The 21,950-nt window shown below is 44.1% G+C and overlaps 1 protein-coding gene across 1 annotated transcript in view; it reads right to left on the reverse strand.

Annotated features, from left to right (window-relative positions):
• Nucleotides 1-285: 285 nt before the first annotated feature.
• The window catches only part of LOC137869269 (gap junction delta-2 protein), a 31,245-nt gene continuing 9,580 nt past the window's right edge, over nucleotides 286-21,950 (reverse strand). Inside the window, exon 2 of the mRNA XM_068706562.1 lies at nucleotides 286-7,916. Within this exon, the coding sequence (XP_068562663.1) occupies nucleotides 7,067-7,916 (850 nt within the window). The 3' untranslated portion in view covers nucleotides 286-7,066. The remainder of the gene's footprint in view (nucleotides 7,917-21,950) is intronic.

Below are 21,950 nucleotides of genomic sequence, written 5' to 3' on the forward strand. Positions count from 1 at the left end.
AGGCAGCTAAATATAGATATCAATATGAATCATAGCAACCTTTGTTCTCTTTCCCTCACCCCCAACAAGGCTTTTTTACTTCCTAAATTCGCATCACTCACACGTGCTCGAACATCCTCCCAGTCACGTTTTTTTTTTTTTTTCTTCCTTTCTTTTCATACACACACACACACACACACACATAAATATCACATTGTACAGGAAACAATACACACACACACATAATGCACAAACACACACACACACACGCTTTACTGGTCGTAAATCAGCAGGGCGAGAGGCCGGTTCAGGCTTTATGTAACATTCAAGGTTTTATTCAGTCTTTACATACAGTACACCAGTCAGAAATATACAGTGAACCTTCAGCGAAGGTCCGTCAGGTACACCATAAAAATCTGCAGTCGGATGCAGCAGATGAAGATTACAAAGCGTGAGTGTGTTCGAGTGTTTCTGTTTTCTAGTCCGTGCTTTTTGCATCCGTACAGACGTCACAGTAGAAGCTATGCTGAAGAAGGTTCTAGGGCGGAGATATTTAACTATTTTCCCTTTTCGGATCCCTTAATATTAATTTACCGCTGTAATCGGATGCCAAATATTGGCTAAACTTGACCCTGCTCCCCCGCTCCTCATGTTATCTCTCTCATCGTAACGTCTTCTCACACAGCTGACATAGAGGTGACCTGGTGTGAGATCAGGAAGTGGGAAGATGAGAGGTGTATTTTCCTCTTCTTTTTCCACTTAAAACAATGAATCAACAATGCATTTTAGAGCCACAAACTGCAGCTATAGCTCAGGTCACATAATCTCTCGTCCACGACCCCGCTGCCAGTTAGGTGGTTGCAGAGAGAGAGAGAGAGAGAGAGAGAGAGAGAGAGAGAGAGAGAGAGAGAGAGAGAGAGAGAGATGAGAGAGATGCACCGGTGGCTATTTGGTCCAATCCGGATGGCGTTTTTTTAAATCCCACTCTGCCTGTATCTGCCACTCAGCGTAATTAGACGAAGTAATCACGATTGATATCATGACAGATTAGCGAGAGGTTGAGAGGTTCCTTCTCTGAACCCGGAAACGGTTATAATCCAGCCCCGCGGTGCAGCAGCACCAGTGTCAGACGGGGCTGGAGGGGGGAGGAAGAGGAGGAAGAGGAGGAGGAGGGAGCATTTTATTTCTCACATGAAAATTTAAGCCGGACATCTGGATAAAAGGAGCTTTAAAACTGCTTTTTTTTTTTTCTCATTCAACAATAAAACGCTTTTCATTTGAAACAAGGCGTTTACATTTTTCAATCATCGCTTAATTGACTACGTACGAATGTGATTAATCTTTGCACACTGTGTCTTTTGAAAATAATGTGCCGAGTCAAGTTCATTTTCTTAAAAACTATGGCTTTTAGTTTTGCAGTCGGTAAGAAGCCCTCGACTGTATCAGAGGGGCGCTTCCAAATCTTGCTCAAGGGCCACCAAACGAGCCCTCGGGATCGGCTTCCACGATGCGATTACTAAATGAAGCTAACGTCTTTTTTGGCAGTATAAAGGGGTAAAGTTCAGTGAGCGTCCGCGTCAACGAATGAAGCGGCTCAATTGCGTGCTGCATTCCTGAGGAGTCAAATCCTTTCGCTACCGTTCCGCAGAACAAAAGTGTGTTAGTGTGTGTGTGTGTGGATTGGTTAGTAACAGTCAAGAGTAACAGCGTGATGTTTTTAAGGAGACCTGCTTTGCTACATGTATGTGGGGCAGTAGTGTGCTGAAGACAAGGGGAATGTATCTGAATTCATTGGGGGTTTTGTTTTTTTTGGTAAAGAGTCCAAACCACCATAGCACCAACAGGTAAGTAATCAGGCTTTTTTTTTTTTTTCTTGGGTGGGCTTTACAGTACAAGGTAAAGATGGTCGAGGGAAAGCGTGCCGACGTGTTTCTCTCAAAGCGTGTTCTAATGCAGAAACGGCATTTTTTTGATTTATTTTTTTTGGACTTAGAAAAGATTGGTGTAAAAGATCAGCATTGTTTTCTTTCCTGAGTCTGCTGTCAGCGTTCCCCAACAACGCGTCCCGTAAAGGAGCTCCACTGAGGATTTCATCACATTTAACACATGAAGAGGCTGTGAATCGGAGGGTCACTACACATTGTGCTGGGGGACTAAACCCTGGAATGTTCCGCCGTCTTCAACCTGTATGCTTGTATTCCGGTGTACCCTGTGTTTTTACAGTAGATCATTTGACTGATTGGCTTATAAATCCTCTTCTACAACAGATTATAAAGGTATATATATATATATATATATATGTATATATATATTCATGTGCAAATTTCTCAAAGTAGAAGATTTACTGTGTGTGTAGTTGTTTTCAAAATCTTTTGGGAGGAGTAACTGAGACTGACGAACTGTAACAGGAAGTCTTAACATCGCTGAGTTGGTATTGTCTGGCTCTGTACCGTCTGAAGAACTGGGTGGTTAATATACACACTTGGCATCGAGACGTAATAGCTTCGCTTCGTAGTTTGGACAAACAAATTGAAAAGTCTCTCATTGAAGATTCTGCTGAAGAAAAACATAGAAACATGCTTATTCCATTACACATGCAGATAAAAAATCTTTGAAAATGAATTAGATTTTGCATATCACTTTGGCAAGGGAGGAAATATAATATCTTTTTTTTTCTGCAAGTCTTATATTTCAACATTCTACCCTTGATTTTACACATTGAAAAAGACAAAAACAACTTGTTGTTCCTTTACATAGAAAAAAACAAACATCTTTCTTTTTTTCTTTTTTTTTTTGATATGTCACTGCACAAAAAGAGCAACAGACAACAAATGAATCCACAAGTCAAAAAAGATAAGCAAATGAGAATAAAAATAAAAGTTGCATAATTCATTTCACATTGACAAATAGAAAAGTAGACTGTGGAGAGTAGTGGACTGTTGGAAGAACATGGGGCCAGCTTTTTACTTTGGAACCCACCGACTGTATCGCTGCAGGAGTCGCTAATGAACGACACAGTTCAAATGTAAACCGAAGAAAACCAGGACACTTTCATGTCACGCTGTGTGTGTGTGTGTGTGTGTGTGTGTGTGTGTGTGTGTGTGTGTGTGTGTGTGTGTGTGTGTGTGTACGTGTTTCTGACCTGAATGAAACCAGACATAACAACTGAATCCAAACTGACGTTCTCACGTCCAGATGTGCTGCGGGTTTGTTTTTTTTAACGCATGTGTAAAAATAGGCCTCACACCAGCGTTGACCTGTGCTCTGTGGCGATCAGATCAACGCTGCGCAGTGACCGTCCAGCAGGAGCTGCATACAGGACATTGGCCTGGCCTTTAAGCTCAAGGACAGCGAGTAAGCCTTTCGCTAGAAGCACCAGCTACCGAGGGAAGCCATGACTAAACCTCTATTATTAGGCTTCCAAAGCGTGCCCCTTCAGCATATTCGCCCCTCCTAGCGCATACAGTAGACTGCACCGATCCCCGCAGAGTTGCTCAGAGGAGTCTAAATCTGGGGATAATCACCTGTAAGAATTACGGAGATTATGACAGCATGGTGAAACAGAGATTTTGGAGAGGGGGGGGGGATTTCTTCTGCTACGTCAGCTGTCGCTGTTGCTCCGAGTCCCACTTTAGATCTGGGTTAACGTGTGTTTATGCTGCTTATACAGAAGTACTTATTGTCATGTCAAGGTATTTCCAGAGCAATGCCATTTGATGACACGCACGTTTTTTTTTCTTTCAAAAAAAGCTACAAAAGACAGAGAAAATAGTGAACGTAAACATTCTTCATCTACTGTAGAGCTTCATGTTTGGTGAAAGCTGCACTCAAAATGTTGACAACACATTTGCAATGTGGTGTATTTTATTTTAACATAAGGGGGTTTGAACGGTGCTGATGCAACTCATTTTCCTTTTTTTTTACCCTCAGCATAGTGACCAAGGAGTTGGCCAAAAGCATTGTGGGAAATGTAGGAAATCCTTAATCAACATAGGGAACATAGGACTGAGGGATGTTGGGGTTTAGGGAACATAGAACTGAGGTAACAAAGGGCCGAGGAAACACAGGATTGAGGGAACATTGGACTGAAGGAATGTAAAGCTGACAGAATATAAGACTGAGGGAACATAGGATTTAGGGAACATAGGACTAAGGGAACATAAAGGTTTAGGGAACATAGGACTAAGGGAACATAAGGGTTTAGGGAATATAGGTCTAAGGGAACATAAGGGTTTAGAGAATATAGGTCTAAGGGAACGTAGGGTTTAGGGAATATAGGTCTAAGGGAACACAGGACTGAGGGAACATAGGACTGAAGGAATGTAAAGCTGAGAGAACATAAGACTGAGGGAACATAGGGTTTAGGGAACATAGGACTAAGGGAACATAGCATTTAGGGAATATAGGTCTACGGGAACGTGGGGTTGAGGGAACACAGGACTAAGGGAACATAGGGTTTAGGGAATATAGGTCTAAAGGAACATAGCATTTAGGGAATATAGGTCTATGGGAACGTAGCGTTTAGGGAATATAGGTCTAAGGGAACGTAGGGTTGAGGGAACACAGGACTAAGGGAACATAAGGTTTAGGGAATATAGGTCTAAAGGAACATAGCATTTAGGGAATATAGGTCTAAGGGAACGTAGCGTTTAGGGAATATAGGTCTAAGGGAACGTAGGGTTGAGGGAACACAGGACTGAGGGAACATAGACATGCTCCATAGAGTCAAACTGTCAACCGTGGCAGTGTTAAGCTACTGTGTTGAGCTACTTAAGGCCATTCAGTTTGCAGTGGTAGTTAAGATGCTGAAGCTCAGACCACTGACCTGCTACAGTGAGTTTAGACCTGGTGTAAGACGCATTTGTGGATTTTTTCCTCAGACGAAATAGAGGCATGAACTGCTATGAGGAACATGACGGCGTATGAGTGAGTTCTCTTTTAAAAACCACCGCATGTTGTCTGCTGAATCGGTCCCTATGTCTGGTTTCACGGGCTCCCGGTGTGAAAGCTCCCTGTTTTAAATGATGCACTCGCGTACGACAGCGCGGCCTAGATGCTGCCGACGCGAGTTCCTTCAGTCTGCCACTCTCCCACTCGTCTGCATTAATCAAGGTGCAACACTCTCTGTCATCTTCATCTTATTCTTTCATGACGTTCTTTTCTCTTACAAGGCATGCATGCTGAAATCCCGTCGGGGAAGGAAATGCAAAATGAAAAACCACTGAGATTGAAAAACACAACTGTCCCTAGGGAGTTACTACTCATGGGCTACACAGCTTGATCATTCAGGAAACATTGCGTCGTGTAAACATGCCTTTTTCAAATGGCTCACAGGCCGTCGTCAGCCTGAGGCCGTGCAGCTGATTTTGAAGAAGGCTCTCTGTAGAAAAAACGCACAAAGATGCATTGTTTTACATTTTGAATGCAAGACAGTAACAATTGAAATGAAGATGTCTTAAATATTTGCACGTTATTAAAAAAAAAAAAGTAAAAATCAGCTGCACAGCCTCGATACTGTACGTTTCAAAACAAAGCTCACAAACGGGTCCCTTCCCACCCCGCACATGCCGTTACTCAGTTCCATCGCGGAGGAATGCTTTAAACGAAACAAAACAAAAAAAAAAGACAGACAGTTTATACATTTGGAAAAAAACCATCAACATGATGTTCCAACCAACCCGCAGGCAAAGATAAATAAATCTATTTGGATATATTCTAAATGGATAAATAATATTACCATGATATACTCTATGTAACTTTTCAACAATAATTAAATATCTCAAGGATGGCACCATCGCTTTCTCTGAAAAAAAAAAAAAAAAACATAACTCATGGTGATATATTTTTTTTTTATAAAATTTGTTTAAAGTTGTAATAAAGTGATGTGTTCCTCTCCTCTACGAGCTCCTTCTTCTTCTCCTTCTCTCCTCTCTTTCTGTCTCTCCTTTCGCCTCTCAGCACGGCTGGAATGCCGGCGAGGAGGGAAGTTTGGTTTGTGCTTCGGGAGAGACCGGCGTTTTCCACGCTGCGTGTCCATTTGTTCATTAGTTCCTCTCCAAGGTTTACGCAGAAGTGGAGCAGCGAGAGTCATTACTGTCGTCAGAAGCGCCTGGGGTCTTATGTAGCTGCCAACCGCGGAGCAGAGAGAGCAGAGAAGAAGAAGAAAAAAAATGTGTTTATGGTACTCGCTGTGTTTGTGTTAAAATCATCTTTTGCCAAGAGACAAAACATAAACATCGTCAGTCTCTTTCTCTTGGTTTTGGCTCGTGACGATGTTCCAGCCGAGGCGAGGCTGACACTGATCAGGAGCAGCTCTTTCTACCTCGAGTCTCCGGCGAGGAGAGGAAGCGAAAGAAGAACTCTCTTCTCTATACATCACATGTTCTCACACCTTCTCTCTCTCTCTCTCTCTCTCTCTCTCTCTCTCGCCTTCGTTCTCGATCGTCCGACGTGGCGTTGACAGTTCTTCCGTTCCTCTTTTAATAACGTTGCTGCTCATCCTCCTTGTCCCGTCCCCTATATATTGTCCTCCCTTTTTTTCGCCGAGGCTGACACAGTCCAGAAGAAAAGCACCATGGGATGCATCAAACGCCTGCCGTCATCTCCCAATATCCCCAAAAGAAATACAAAAAAAAAACAGCCTCTCATCCGTTCTCCTCTCCCGTCGTCTCATCTTCTCATCCTCTCAATCCCTCTCCAGCCCCTTGAGGATTTAATTCCCCGCTTTGAAAGAAACGAGGGGCAGAGGAGAAGGTAATTAGTTTACAAAAAAAAAAAAAAAAAAGAGTATAAAATGGCAGTTGGAGTGTCTCTCCCCATGGAACTAAAATGTGTTCATCACGTTCATTTGCAGAACAGAACTTTTTGTCCTCTCTGCTTTTTAATTTCCCTCTTCCCCTCCTCCTTCTTGACTCTCTAAGCCGAAGAGCCGGAGGTTTCGTCATTTTACATTCTGTTTCATTCATCTCATCGCGGAGGAGGGGTCATCTCCGCACCGTCTTCATTAAATTAAAATCATAATTAAGTCATTGTCTCTCTTGCACATTCACCCCACTCCGCCTCCTTTTTTTTCTTCTTCTCCTCGTCATCAGACGTAGGCCGATTCGCTGGACTGCGTGCGTCCCAGGTTGGGCGGCTGGGACAGATGCGCCATATCTTTCTTCCTGATCTCGCAGATGGACTTCCTGCGGGCCTGCACGCCCCTGATGGCGGCCTTGATCTTGCGCCAGCCCAGATGGTTGAGCTCCGCCAGGTTGAGCACCACGCAGATGCCGCTCACCGCGAACATGAACACCAGGAAGACCGTTTTTTCCGTGGGGCGAGACACGTAGCACTCCACCTCCTTCAGACACGGGTAGCGGTCGCACTCGAAAATCCCAGGCACACTAAAGCCGTACAGGAAGTACTGGCCCGCCAGGAAGCCAATCTCCAGTGCGTTTCTGAACACCACCTGAATGATGTAGAAGCGGGAGATCCCTTCTTGCCGGCGAACCTTGGAGCTCTTCCCGTGGGTGAGGCCCCGCGGGGCGTTGGGGATCTCCTTCACCTCCAGGCAGTCGGGTTCTTCCTTCCCTCCGCCGCCATCGCCGCCGTGCTGAACCAGGATTCCATTGATGTTGCGGATCTTCCGCGCTCCGTCCCTTCCCCCGTAGTCCCTCTCCATGATGGGATAGAGGAAGGAGTAGCGCCGGTCTTTCTGCTTGGCCGACTGGTGGACGGAGTAGGTGATGAAGCAGAGGCTGGGCGTGCACACCAGTATGATCTGGAAGACCCAGTAGCGGATGTGGGAAATGGGGAAGGCCTTGTCGTAGCAGGCCTGGTTGCAGCCGGGCTGCAGGGTGTTGCAGATGAACATGGTCTGCTCGTCCTCGTAGACGGTCTCACCAACGATGGCGACGATCAGGATGCGGAAGATCACCACTACTGTTAGCAGGATCCTGGAGGAGAAAGAGAGAGAGATTAAATGGGGTTAACAGCCAGAGACGCACAGCGAGTTACTGTGTCAGGAAGGACGAGCCGTCCTCAGGTTTCCTTCCCAGCAATGCCTCTACAGACACCGAGTACAAAAGAGTGAGAAAAGCACGAACGACAGAGATAAGCGAGGAATTCAAATGAACGGACGAAAGACGTTCCATCAAGAATTCCGCATAATCAGCTTTGAAAAGAGTATAAATAGACAATAAAGTGCAGCGTGTAAAAATATTCTGCTCTATTATTAGTTTTTAAAAGCAAAACCCTAAAGGCCCGGTGACACCTCTTTTTTTAAATAAGAGTTACAGTACAGAGAAAGCAGAGAGCACATCAGAGAGCTATTGTGACAGAAAGCATGCATGTCTCATGCATGTCTCATGCTCAAGTCAGACTCAAGGTTGAGAGGAGGGGATTAGAGATTGAAATCACAGCAGTGAGCTTCATGAAGGACGTTGAACTCCTTAATTAGAAAAGAGAAGTGGGAGAGGAGGCGCAGAGGCAGAGGAAGGAGGACATAATGTGCTGATGATAGAGAGGGACATTGTCTTACTGTTAAGTCACTGTTTTATCCTGATGAGAACCAGAGAAGAAGAGTGCTCCAAATCTCCTTTATCAGCCAGAGTAAACACTCCAGAAGAAGAACAGTGTGTGTGTGTGTGTGTGTGTGTGTGTGTGTGTGTGTGTGTGTGTGTGTGTGTGTGTGTGTGTGTGTGTGTGATGTGAGGGTGTAAACAGGTAAAAAAAGACGTGAGATCTTGTCTAATTTTAGTTTCCTTTTGCGTAGTTCGGCAAAGTTACTGTGGCAACCTTGACTGTTTTAGACTCACTTAAATTGGAGCTGTGATCAGTTTCCACACACACACACGCACACACACTCACACACACACGATTATGCAGAGTAACCTCACAGTTGTTGACGTTACAACAGCACAGTGCAGCCTACTCTCTCTGCAGCAGGTGACACCGAGGTGAACCTTGTCTTCAGATTAGGTGTTACTTCCGTGTGGGGAGACATTGAGGGAACTGTTGCCAAAGTTGGTTTCACTTTAATTCTCTCCGTGTGTGTGTGTGTGTGTGTGTGTGTGTGCGTTAATGCGTGTCTATTCTACCGCGCGTTTGGCGGGTTAGCGCTGACTGGGCACATCCTGTAGACTTTGCGTGTGTGTGTGTGTGTGTGTGTGTGTGTGTGTGTGTGTGTGTGCTTCATGATGTTGGACAGTGGGCGGACTACAGGTTTCTATTCCTTCCTGCACTCTTGTTCTGTTCCCTAGCTTCCTCGCAGACATCCCTCTGTCTTTGTTCTTCTCTTACTCAACTCAGCCCCTCATTTATTTTTCAGATCTGAGACCAAGCAAGCACTTTAGACAGGAGGCTTTTCTTTTTCTTTTTTTTGTGTGCCTTTTGCAGGCAGTGCGAGCCAGTTGGCTGTCTGTAATCTACGACTAAAGTCCGGACCGAGGCCCGCGGACCGAAGACAAGCCCCGGACGTTGTTGCTAATCTGTTGATTGATCGCCGCGTTGTAGTTCAATCCCTCAGATACTGAGTTCCGCACGCAGCGAGATCAACTCTCGCTAATCACTAGCATTTATATTAATGATAATCCCGTGAACAACGGGAATGATGAATCGCTGTCATTACTTCATATGAACCCGTAGCGAACGCCGTCCCAGCAGCCCATCAAAGCTTGACCTCATTACGTTTATCATAGATTTATGGTTTTTTTTATACAAGTGCATACAAGTCAATAGATGGTGACATATACAAATGGCTTTGGAGGCGGTGCTGATGGGCAGTACGACACGCTGCAGGAAGAGCCACTGATTCCTGAGAAAATGTCAATGTGCATAACACGGAGCGTTTAAAATTACAGGGATGAAGCTTCACAACAAACTTACTATAAGCGCCTTTCAGACACCAATGCTCCACCATTGTTTCTCCACCGATTTTACATGTTGCTGTCGGAAAAAAAAAGACATTTTTCGACCCCGTCTCCTACAAAATCACATTCCCGTACAACTAAACTACATTCACAACTATACGTTTCCAGGGAAACCGGATTCCGGTCGCAGCTTTAAACACGGGTTTAACGTTGTGAATTGCCGCATAACTTAACAACAAAGCAGGATAATTACTTTGTTATATTTAGGTAACAAAACCACTTGGTTAGGTTTAGTCAGTGTACATCAGGGTTAGTTACATTATTAAGTAATGCACCTAAATTAGAATAAGTCATTTTTTTTTGGTTTCACACGGGACACAAACAACGGTTTCCTGGGTGAAAGTCCCGTGTTTGTTTGACCCACCCACCCATCCTTCCTGACATCACTGCGTTGACTTATGCAGACTCTGTTTGCAAATGTATGTGTGATAAGTGATAAGTTAATCGGGGAGAAAATACGTAATTTACAATGTAGATTCTTTGTATTGCCCAGGCTGCATTTGTGTGGGTGCAACAGATGCAGTATACGTCAAAGACAGAATACCATCGCTATAACAGATACATAATATAATATTATAATAAATAATATAAGGGGCTGATGCATCACTGGATCTCAAGGGCCAACGCAATCATATTATACTTCCTTTTACAGTTAAATCATTGGCTTGTTTTGTAGCTTGATGATGTATTTTTATTATCTCAAAGGCTGAATAAAGATAAAGATATAGTGAAATATGATTTATCAATCTAGAAACATCAGATTTAGTTTCCTCACGCATCTCTCAACACGAGGACATTTCTCAAACACTCCTCTGGCAGCAGCCTCAGCACACAGCTTTGCATTTAAAATCCCACCTTAACCTCTTCCCTCCGCTTCACCTGCAACCCTCCCTCAAGATAAGTCTGGATTTATCAGATAGAACGTCAACAAGAGGGAGTAGCTCTCACTGGAATGCTCCTCGGGCCGATCCACTGCATTCATGTAGAAGGAGTTGTGAAAGAGTTATCAAACTAAAAAAGATGTGCTTATGTGGACCACACTGTGACCCCCTCCGGGGGGAGGGGGACCTCAGACGTTGCCAGATAATCATTAGATGGCATTTGGCTGTGTGAAGGGTAATCTACCAATCACGGCGCAGATGTGGAGTCGAAGGGCAAAGTTAAATCCTCTCCAGAGTTTGACGGTGTGCGGTTCACATGTACCTCTCGTCAAAAACGGCGGGTCATCGGGGATGACCTCAAAAATGACAAATAAAGGACTTAATGCAAATCTGCACACCTGTGATCAGCTGTGGAGGGGGGGGGGCAATATATGCAAAAAGATGGGAATGCTTTTTGCCCTTGTTCAGGCTCCATTATGGAGCTTAGCGAGCGGAGAATTCACAATACCAGAGTGAGACAGTGTTGCACTACATGGACGCACACACACACACACACACACACACACACACACACGTGCACACACACACACACACACACACACGCGTGCACACTCGCACAACCATCCATACAACAAAACAGCATGCACTGAGTGTAGAGGCTGTTTGGAACTAACTGAAGTACTGAAAGAAGACATCAAATCGCTGTTTGAGATGAATTAGTTCCAGACAGGGATAAAAAGATTATAAAGTTACCAAAAAAAAAAAAAAAAAGAAAAAAGAAAGAAAGAGCCAGCGAGGCTCGGACATCTCCGCCTTAAATTAAAAGAGAAACCTGCCAGTGGTGGGACAGAGCGCGAGAAAGGAGAACCAGCAATGGAGGAAAATCTCATCAGAGAGAATGAATTATATAATAGCTTCCACACGCGAACCCACAGCTGTAATCTGTGGCTGGGCCAAGGGAGGATTCTTGCATTAGTTTTTTTTTTTTTTCTAATGTTAATGCCATCGAATAGCTTTAGATTATCGTACGCAACACAGCAACACAGCAACCCCAACCTGTTTTTCTCTCCTCTCTAAAGCATCCTTCTATTTTTTCTTTCTTTCATTTGTAGTCCCAGGGCTCCTGTTGAGGCCCTTCTCTCTCTCTCTCTCTCTCTCTGTCTCTCTCACTCTCTCTTCTCTTTCTCTTCTCTCTCGTTCTCTTTTTCTCTCCCTCTCTCTCTCTCTCTCTCTCTCTCTCTCTGTCTTCTCTCATTCTCTCTCTCTCTTCTCTCTCCCCCTCTCTCTCTCTTCTCTCTTGTTCTCTCTGTCTCTCTCTTCTCTCATTCTCTCTCTTCTCTCTCTCTCGTTCTCTCTCGTTCTCCCTCTCTCTCTCTCTCTCTCTCTGCCAGGAATAATCTCCAGATTGTGTCTGTAGTTGTATTTTTTAAAGAGCCTTCTTTCTCTGCAAACAGTCAGATGAGGCCTTTAAAAACGCCACAACAAAGTCCTTCTACTGCACTCTGCACCCTCACAGTACATTTGAGTTACTGCAGAAATGCATCTAATCAACAGAATTGATGTTCAGTTTTCATGTATGCTGGTTGATAAAGGTGTGTTTTATGTCATTGAAAATTGAATAATGTGGACTGAACAAAACAAGCAATTTGAGGGCTTTCAAATTTTTATGGGAATTTTTAAAAATGTTTTCTCATAATTTGTAGCTTCAAAGTTTCATCCATTCATCTCAAAATAAACAACAGAGAATCAAACCGATGACGAAAAAAACGGTCGCACGCGCATCAAACATGCACATTGGCAGACATGTTAGCACACATCTCGGCAGACAGTGTTTGTTGTTGCCTTCGACTAATATGTTGACTGTGTTATCACACAGGCGCTGGTGATTATGCAGAAACATTGTGCCAACACAAGTCCAAAAACGCCTCTTCTCCTCCAGCAATTGTGTGTCCCCGACCTGCTGTCGTCCTCGCTCTCTCCTCCTCGTTGTCTGACGCCGATATCTTGCACCGAGGGGGCGTTTTATCATCTTCAGAGCTCTCATTGCCTTCGTTAGGGTTAATTGTCAAAAATGAAACGTGTGCAGTGGTGTGAAAAATAATCATTTTGCGCATCTGACAGGAGAAATAGTGCCGCCACCACCCCCCCTCCTCCTCCGTGCGCACACACACACACACACACACACACACACACACACACACACACACACACACACACACACACAAATAGTGTTGCTGCTCCAGCGGTCTGCATTATTCAACTTCCATTGAAACTGAATTGCCATTCACAGCGCAGCTCCCTCGGTATTATTGAAGATCGTCCTTTATGTTTAATGTCAGCCTCTTCTAATGAAACCTTCAACGCTATTTACATGGCGAGCGCAGAGGGAGAGCTGCGTATAAATAGAAGCAGCGGTGAGGTGGGAGTTTGCGTGTTGCTCAGTAGAGCTGAAGTTTTAGGGCTTAGTGAGGCAAAGGCGAATGAAAAATGCACACACTTGTTGTGAGGCACTTTCCAGTGTCGTGTCCACGGCAGAGAACACGAGTGTGTCGCTCTTCATCGGGATGCGATAGTAAACGGGAACAAGGTCTGAGGCGGAGGAGTAGAGAGGAGCACAACAATTTCAGGAAATTGTGGACAAAAGAGGCAAAAACTGTTGGGAGGATAATGAGGAAGAGGAGGCGGGAAATCATTGGTCAGGAATCGATAAGGAGCGGCGGCGAGGTTTTTTTTTTGGGAGAGATTGGAAGATGTGACGGAGGAGATGAAGAGATGAAAGGGAGGAGGAGGAAGAGCAGGGTGGAGGAAGTGCAGCCGTGGTTCTTTTACCCAGAAACCCCTACACCCCCCTTTTTTTTCTTCTTCTTCTTCTTCTTCTTTTTCTCTCCTCTCATTTCTACTCCCTCCCTTCAATCTCCTCTCTGCTGGTTACCACGGCAACAGGCGAGAGGCAGAAAAAAAAAAAAGAAAAAAAACGAAGGGAGATGAAGTGTGCCGAGTAGAAGCTAAGTCAACTACAGAACGGCGTGTTTCTGACCAGTTAGCGCGCGGCTCATAGGGGCCTCGAGGGGCTCGGCTGCTTGTTTACTTTAAGGGTTCACGACAAATGACACCAGCAAAGGAGGGGAAGGAAACGAGGCTGCAGCGAAGGAGACGCTTTTAGAAGACGAGGCCGTGAGGAAAACCAGAACATTATTGGCCCCCTTTTTTTAGATATTGTTGTTCAAAAGCTGCGAAGAAGAAACAATGTTAAGAATTTTATCTTAAAACATAGATGGATAGTTTCAAAATTGATTTCTAGCTGAAATTTAAATGTTAAATTTCATTTTTTTTAAGGGTGAAATCATGTTGGACAAAACAGTAAAAAGCTATTAGCTCCGCCTCTGCAGGCTGAGGAGTGAGTTAGCGGCCTTGATCAGCGGTGTAAACAAGTCCAATGTTATGGCTGACCTGCTAATCCTTTTTCAGAGCCTCACCTTTAGCCTCCGTCAATACCTGTTCCGTCACCGTTAAGCTCTGCCTTTTCTCTACACAGCTTCCCCCCCCTCCCCTCCTCCACCCCACTTTTCTACGCCTCCATGCTGCTGCAGCTCTGTATCTACTACTAATTCCGTCGATAGATTTAGCGCCCCAGTTCCCCGGGAGCTTCACCAATCAGCCTCCCGTCTTCTGTGTCACGACCTCTGATCTGCATGACGATCACTTTAATAATCAGACTGTACTACCGTTTCCCTTTGACTCCAGAGGTCTGGAAGCAGGCGGCTCTACTGTGGTTTCAACACCAAATGCAATTTCAGTGACGGCCATGTTAAAATAGGTAGAAGGTATTAGTTAGTCTAATGTAATGCAGTTAAGCAGGATCGCCACAGTCGAGTTCAGGCAAAAATATCTTCAATTATTATTATTATTAATTATTTCAATTACTTGACCCATCACCACATAAAGACAAAATAAAGTAGAGAGGGTAAACTGACTGCTGGTCCTCCAAGTGAGTGATATTTGAAGTACATTTTTGTAGCTATTGGTCAAACTCTTATCTAATCAAATCCTAATAACTGTAAACTTATAGCTAGTTAGCATGCTAGAGCAGAACATGATGAAATATAAAACATGCCAACTTAGAAAATGTTAAATGAATCGCTGTAAAAGGCCTTTTACACAACAGGGGCGTGACGGATAACCAACACAAAAATACCAAATACTGGCCTTGGGCTTTTATTGTGAAAGGTGGGAACGGGAGAAATGGACCTGGTATATGCTGCCTTGGTTGAAAGGACAAAAAAAAAAAGAGTTTGCTGTGTTTTGGTTTGGACTATAGGGAGCCTCTGCGTTGTTTGTTTTATAATTAATATTAAAAAGAATAGTTTGACATTTTGAAAAATACACAAGATGTGTTTGTTAAACATGAAGCTGGACTCAGGAGATGGATTAGCTTAGCATAAAAACTGGAAGCATGGGGAAACCGCTAACGTATGTGGCTCACAGTTTCCCATTGCTTTCAGTCTTTGTGCTAAGCTAAGCTAACGGCCTGAAGTTGAGATTTGGGATTTGCAGCGATGTGTTTGCTCATCAGTGTCAGCAGCGGTTTGGGAAAATCCCCCCCCCCCCCCCCCCCCCCGAGTCCCTTCCATCTCTTTGTTTACTCCAACCCTCATCCTGCCTCTCCTCTTCTACCTCACAATGTTTTTTTTGGCATTGTGTCTCTCCCGTGTGTCTGTCTTGAGGATGCCAGGTGGTAACCCAGATACAACGCGCCAGCAGCTGTGACAAATCTCATCCTGTCACATCAAATGCGGACGGACACATGTCATGCTCCCTCTCGCTCCGTCCCTCGGTCTCTGTGTTCCTCTGCCACGGTTTATCAATAGCTCGTGGTTCACGGCGGGTCGTCTGGCACCGAGCTGTATCCGACCTCACACGGGGGGAGACACACACACACACACTCACACACTCACACACACACACACACACACACACACACACACACACACACACACACACACACTCAGAGGGTTGCAGTGCTTCAGGCCAATGGCAGAAGGAGAGAGAGGGGGGCTGCTGACAGACCTTCATCCCACCGAACAAACATTTACAGACACTGACTGACGCACTCAAACGCTCAGACCAATAAAACAACAAATATGCACAGATTTACCAGGAATACAGAGAATCCGAGAAGGAAATCACTAAGGACACCTCTCCATGCACATGTGCACACACACACACACACACACACATTTTAATCAGACACACACACACACTCTTATCCAGCTGTTGCAGGGCGTCACAAAGCCGATTGTGTCTGACATTGCCGGGTGTTAGTTCCAACCTCTCTGGAGAAGATGAAGATTTCTATCATACCAAACAGTCATAATGGTCTTATCATTGTTCAGCCGGGGAGCCTTTGAACTCCAAGCAGGTGGCCTCCGAGGCTCTCGGGTTGATTTCGGTTCAGGGACAGAATGTACCATCGTGTCGTATTTGAATGAATGGTCAAGGAGCGGTATGTGCAAAGCACCTTAAACCTAATAATCCTGGCAGGATGAATTTGGCGTGCGTGCGGTATATGTATATATATATATATATATATATATATATATATATATATATATATATATATACTGCACGCAATACTACTTAATACTTCTGCTCTTTGACTACACATGTAGGGGAATTTGTGTTGGTTACGCCACTACATTCATTTGGCAGCTTTGAGCACTGGTTACTTTGTCGCGTTAAGAAAACAGGCTGATCTCATACAGCATTCGTAGCTATACCAAGAAAAATGAATTCATAAGATATTCCACGATATCAATTATGATGTGATCATTAAACCCACAAAAGGGCCGATTGGAGGGGAGGCGGATGGGTTCAACAAAAGGAGACCCAGGAGATCGCTGTTTGTGCGCCGTGTGAAATGAGAAGACAACTTTTGATTGCTTTGTCTCTTACATAGTTATTTGGAACCGCGTTGTTTTTTTCAACCTGACTAAGTTGTTTTGTTGCCTAAACCTATACTGAGTGAAGACAAAAGTTCATTTTGAAGAGATTGAATGCATGTGAAGGGCTAAATTTGACACGTTTTGCTGGACTTCAGTAGAAAAATGCACCAAAAATGTGCTACTTTTTCATAAGATTTCACCCGAAGCTTTGTGAGAGAATACGTTGTGACACTAAGTCCATTTACTCTAGTACTTTGAGGTACTTTATCTAAGTATATACAGTACATTTCATGCTACTTAATACTTCCACTCCTCAAATTCAGTTTTTTTTATGCCACTACAGCTTTGGTCACCGGTTCGTTTTGCATGAAATAACACGATAAGCCTAGATGTGTGCTTGTTCGGTTTCTGATGAGTTGAAAGCAGTTTCACCCTTTAATCACCTCACGACCCCTCAGATCCATCCTGTGACCCTCTGGAAGGGGCCTGGACCCAGAGGTTGGACTAAACCTCAGCTGTTTATTATCAGCAGCTAAAGCTCGGTGAAACAGTGAAATGCCACATGTGCACGACGGATGCTACAGTAATAATAATGTAACACAGTCATTCACAGGGGCCAATCTTCTGAAGTACTTTCACTTTGGAGACTTTAAGTAAGCTGATAGCTGATAATACCGCTGTACTTTTACTTATGTAAAGCACTTGTAGATATTAGTTGCTACCTTTTCGGATTATTAATCTATTAATTGTCTTATAAATACAACGTTTCCTTCCATACTGAATATAAGTACACAGATGAACAGCTTGTATACTGTGTATTTCTCTTTCAATGAATAGAATACTCTTCTACTATTCTATCGTCTCTGTGTGTAATCCTGGGTCTGTAAGCTCCTAAAATGGAAATCTAATAATAGCATATTCTAATACTGTACACTTATCTATCCATCTCTTTGTGTCACTCCATCTCTCTCTCTCACACACACACACACACACACACACACACACACACACACACACACACACACACACACACACAAGTAGCGTGGTGATGAATGTGAACTGACGGGCTCTGGAGATAAATTGATGAAGATCATTGTCCTACAGAGGCCAACAATAATTCAAATTTAACACATGGTCTCAAACAAGCATGTGCGCACACACACACACACACACACACGTCCGGTTGTGTATTTGTGTGTAGTAATACCAACCTACCCTGGCTCATGACTATAAAAGGACATTTTTTCGTTTTTTAAGCACTAACAAGGAGAAGATTGATCCCCGGGGAGGTGAAGGGTTTCCAGTCAGTCGTTTACGCAAAGGGTCTCCATGGCGATTACTAGCTGTGGCAGTTACCTTGGCAACGGATAAAGCGATAAAAGTAAGAGTTTAAAATTGGAGCCCGGGCATCAAAAATAGACTTGCTAAAAAAAAAAAGAATCCACTCTGAGTGATCATTGAGAACAGATCATTGGCAGAAACGGGAAAAAAACAGGAGCGACACGAGTGTTCACCATGGCAACAGAAGAGCCAGTGAGCGTGGGGGGGGGGGGGGGGATTTTTTTTTGGGGCAGGTTGTGATGGAGGGGTGAGGCGTGAGCAGGAGAAAGAGCAGCAGGGGGAGAGGAAGGGAGCGAATGCGTGGGTGGGAAAGGAGGGAGGGAGGGAGGTGGGGGGAGAGGGAGGTGGGGGGGTCAATGGATGGAAATACAGAAAGAGAGGGAGAGAAATGATGGGCGTAATCCGGATTAAAACGGTGGGTTTTGGACAATCCCGAGCTAGGGCCGCCGCGTCTGTGCCAACCCCCCGCCCACCGCGACTCTCCCGTGCCAAAACTCCAACTCAAATCAGCAGCTCTGGCACATGCAGGGAGCCTCCATGACACACAAGCAGGCAGACAGCACATGGCTGAGCAGGGAACATCCCCAACACATACAAACACACTCTCATATACATTTATATCACTACTGTGTTTTTGATGTGCAATACTGGCTCAAAATATGACTGAAAAATCACATTTCTGCATCTACAGTGGGCAGCGGTGGAATGTCACCCAAGTACTTCAGTACAATTTTGAGGTACTCGTACGTTTCTTACTTTGTAGATTGAGATTATTAATACAAAATATCAAATCAACTGATCAATGATGGTGTATGATTAGGGATTAAGATAGCAGTATATAAAGTAGTTGAGCTGCAACGTCAGTGATTCACACGTTAATTCAACACTAATTATAATCCAGGGACATAATAGAAATATTCAGATTCTCTATGCTTTAGGGTTGGTAGAAGACTCTTGTGTTGTGTTGATGATTGGATCTTCTGAGGTGCATTGACGTGTGGACTTAATGTGTTGTTTCTGATTAGATGTCTGATAAATTTGGGTTTCTAAGTACAGTGAGGGCACAGAAGATGTGACCATTTAAATGACACATTTAATTATTATTTTACACGTCTGAACATTTCGTTTCTTGCTTATTATGAGGTTGTTTTTTTTACATGTAGGAAGTGATACTTTTTAGAATTAAAAGCGAGTAAAAGAGTTCATCTAAGATCAAAAATTCATTCTGAGCTGGCATTAATCTCAATACAAGGTCCACTGAGTGACATCTTCAACTTCAATCTCAACTTTTAAACCAAGAAGTCCTTAAAGTCAGAGAAAAATGAAATCTGGCCAACCTCCACCTGTTGATACGACCAAACATTTCACTGACAAATCAATCAAGCAGATATTATTCATCAAGACTAGTGTAAAAACAGCCAAACATTCAGTGGTTTTCTTTTAAATTAAAATATATATCCCTAATCTGTCAGACCCTGACTTCCCACGAAGGAGTTGCCACCTGAAGGCTTGAAACCAGGAGAAGACGGTTAGCTTAGCTTAGCATAAAGACCGGGAAAAAAGAGGGCTAGCCTGGGTCTGTCCAAAGGCAATCTCTACACACAGATTCTCTGCATATGAATGCAGAGAATCTGTAGGAAATAGGACAAGATGTTGGTACCGGGGGAGTTCTGGTTTCCATTCGTAGTCCCAGTAGGATTGACCGATCACCATTGCTGCTCGTTTCTTTATAATGCATTTAATAATTGATTTATTTTTTGTCAGGGCTTGTACAAAGGCAATAAAGTAGAGCATGAATATGAGATATGAGTTTACAGATAATTACAATCCCTCCTCGGCATTGTGGAGGACGCTTTGTTATGGCTTATTTTTTCGGTTACACTCGTTGTCTTTTTGATTCTTCACAGTTCCTCTGGTATTTCGGAGAATAATGCATTAACGCCTCGGTGTATGCTCGGCCGCATTGGCCGAAAATGCAATCTGAGAAACCATGCGGCTATCGTCTGATTTAGCGTTTTATTAGCTAGGAAACAAAATGTTAACTGAGAGTAAAAACGGGTTTTGAGATCCACCTACCAGCCCCTTTAACGCTGATCTAGTATAACTTTAATAATGATCTAGTATTGTACTCTCACGTTATATCTCATGTCTTTATTCTGTACTGAATACGGAGGATGTTTAGTATTTTTACGTCATATCACATCATAATGTGACACCGGTGATGTCTGATGGGAGGTGCAGCTCCCTCCAGTGAATACCAGTGCTAGTCCTGCATGCTGCTGTCACTCTACAGGTTGTTAATGTTTGCGTCTGTCCACCAAGTAGCTTGTTGTTTGTTAATTGGCTCACAGGGCTGTGTGAATGCAGCATATTGCCGAGAGTCAAACGCACTCACCGCAGCTTGAATTCACTGCTTAATTGGACAATCTGTGAATGGGATCATGTGTGTGTGTGTGTGTGTGTGTGTGTGTGTGTGTGTGTGTGGTGAGGTGTGAATGCATTGTCACACTATCTGGTTGCTCATATGCAAAGACGAGTGCTGTGACAGCTCTGGCAAAATCCATGTGTAGGTGTGTGTGTGTGTGTGTGTGTGTGTGTGTGTGTGTGTGTGTGTGTGTGTGTGTGTGTGTGTGAGTGTGAGAAAGCTCGTCTATGTTTATGTTTCTCCCCCTGAGTAATGACTAAATATATTAACCACGCTGCAAGTTTGCTTACGCACATGTTTGGATGACCATCTGGTTAAGACTGTGTGTGTGTGTGTGTGTGTGTGTGTGTGTGTGTGTGTGTGTGTGTGTGTGTGTGTGTGTGTAGACCCCTGTGAGGGGGCAGTGAATCACATGTCTCCTTTTAGCATGTTGGTGCTGGCGGAGACGGTGTGTGTAAGGTGTGACTCTGTGCACTCACGACTTTCTTTTACTCATGTTGAGTCAATCACACTGTGCACAAGCTGATACTGCCTCTGAGGAAGTCGTCTCTCACACACACACACACACACACACACACACACACACACACACACACACACACACACTCAAAAGAGATGAATGTACCGCAGTCTCAGCTTGTTCATTAGAGACCACAGAAAAGTGTGAAGATGCGACCGATGATGGGAGTTGAGGCGGGCGAGGATAAGGAGGATAAATCAGTGGAAGAAGTCATTTTCATCTTCAGAGAGAGAGAGAGAGAGAGAGACAGAGGGAGAGAGAGAGACAGAAAGAGAGAGGGAGACAGAGAGAGAAAGAGAGAGAGAGGGGGGGAGAGAGAGAGATAGAGAGACAGAGGGAGAGAGAGAGACAGAAAGAGAGAGGGAGACAGAGAGAGAAAGAGAGAGAGAGGGGGGGAGAGAGAGAGATAGAGAGAGAGACAGAGGCGCATGGCAATTTCATCAGAACGTCAGCAGACAAACAATCGCAGCAAAACGAGAATGTCAACTTTCTGACGCCGACATCGAAATGCTGTTAGTCACGAGTGATGAAAGCAGGCTTTATAAATAAGACAATGATCTCACAGCTCACACAAATATAGACCCGGCAGAGAGCAACTTCAAACGCCGCAGCGCTGCGTTGTACCAAACAAAGATCAAAGTTGGCTATTTGTCTTAATAAGTAGCCCACGCATAAACAGTAACAACAGTCTTTGAATCTGCGGCTTAGCGATAATCTAATGTAAAGCTAAAGCGGCGGCGCCCACTCGTACGTTCTGTAACATCGGACTCTCTTATGCAGTCAGATGCAAACAAAACTACATAAAATATGAGGGACACAATTATTCATGTCCCCTCGCCTCAGAGTACTTTTGGTTCTGTCGTTGTTTTAGGGGGAACAGTTACAAGTCAAGAGTGAAGTTGGGTATTTTACCGTCCTGTCATGTTGATGTTGATCAGAGAAGATTTATCT

This window comes from Cebidichthys violaceus, unplaced genomic scaffold (genome assembly GCF_023349555.1).
Source record: "Cebidichthys violaceus isolate CVI_PGR_0920_01 unplaced genomic scaffold, fCebVio1.0.p SCAF_1, whole genome shotgun sequence".
Lineage (NCBI taxonomy): Eukaryota > Metazoa > Chordata > Actinopteri > Perciformes > Stichaeidae > Cebidichthys > Cebidichthys violaceus.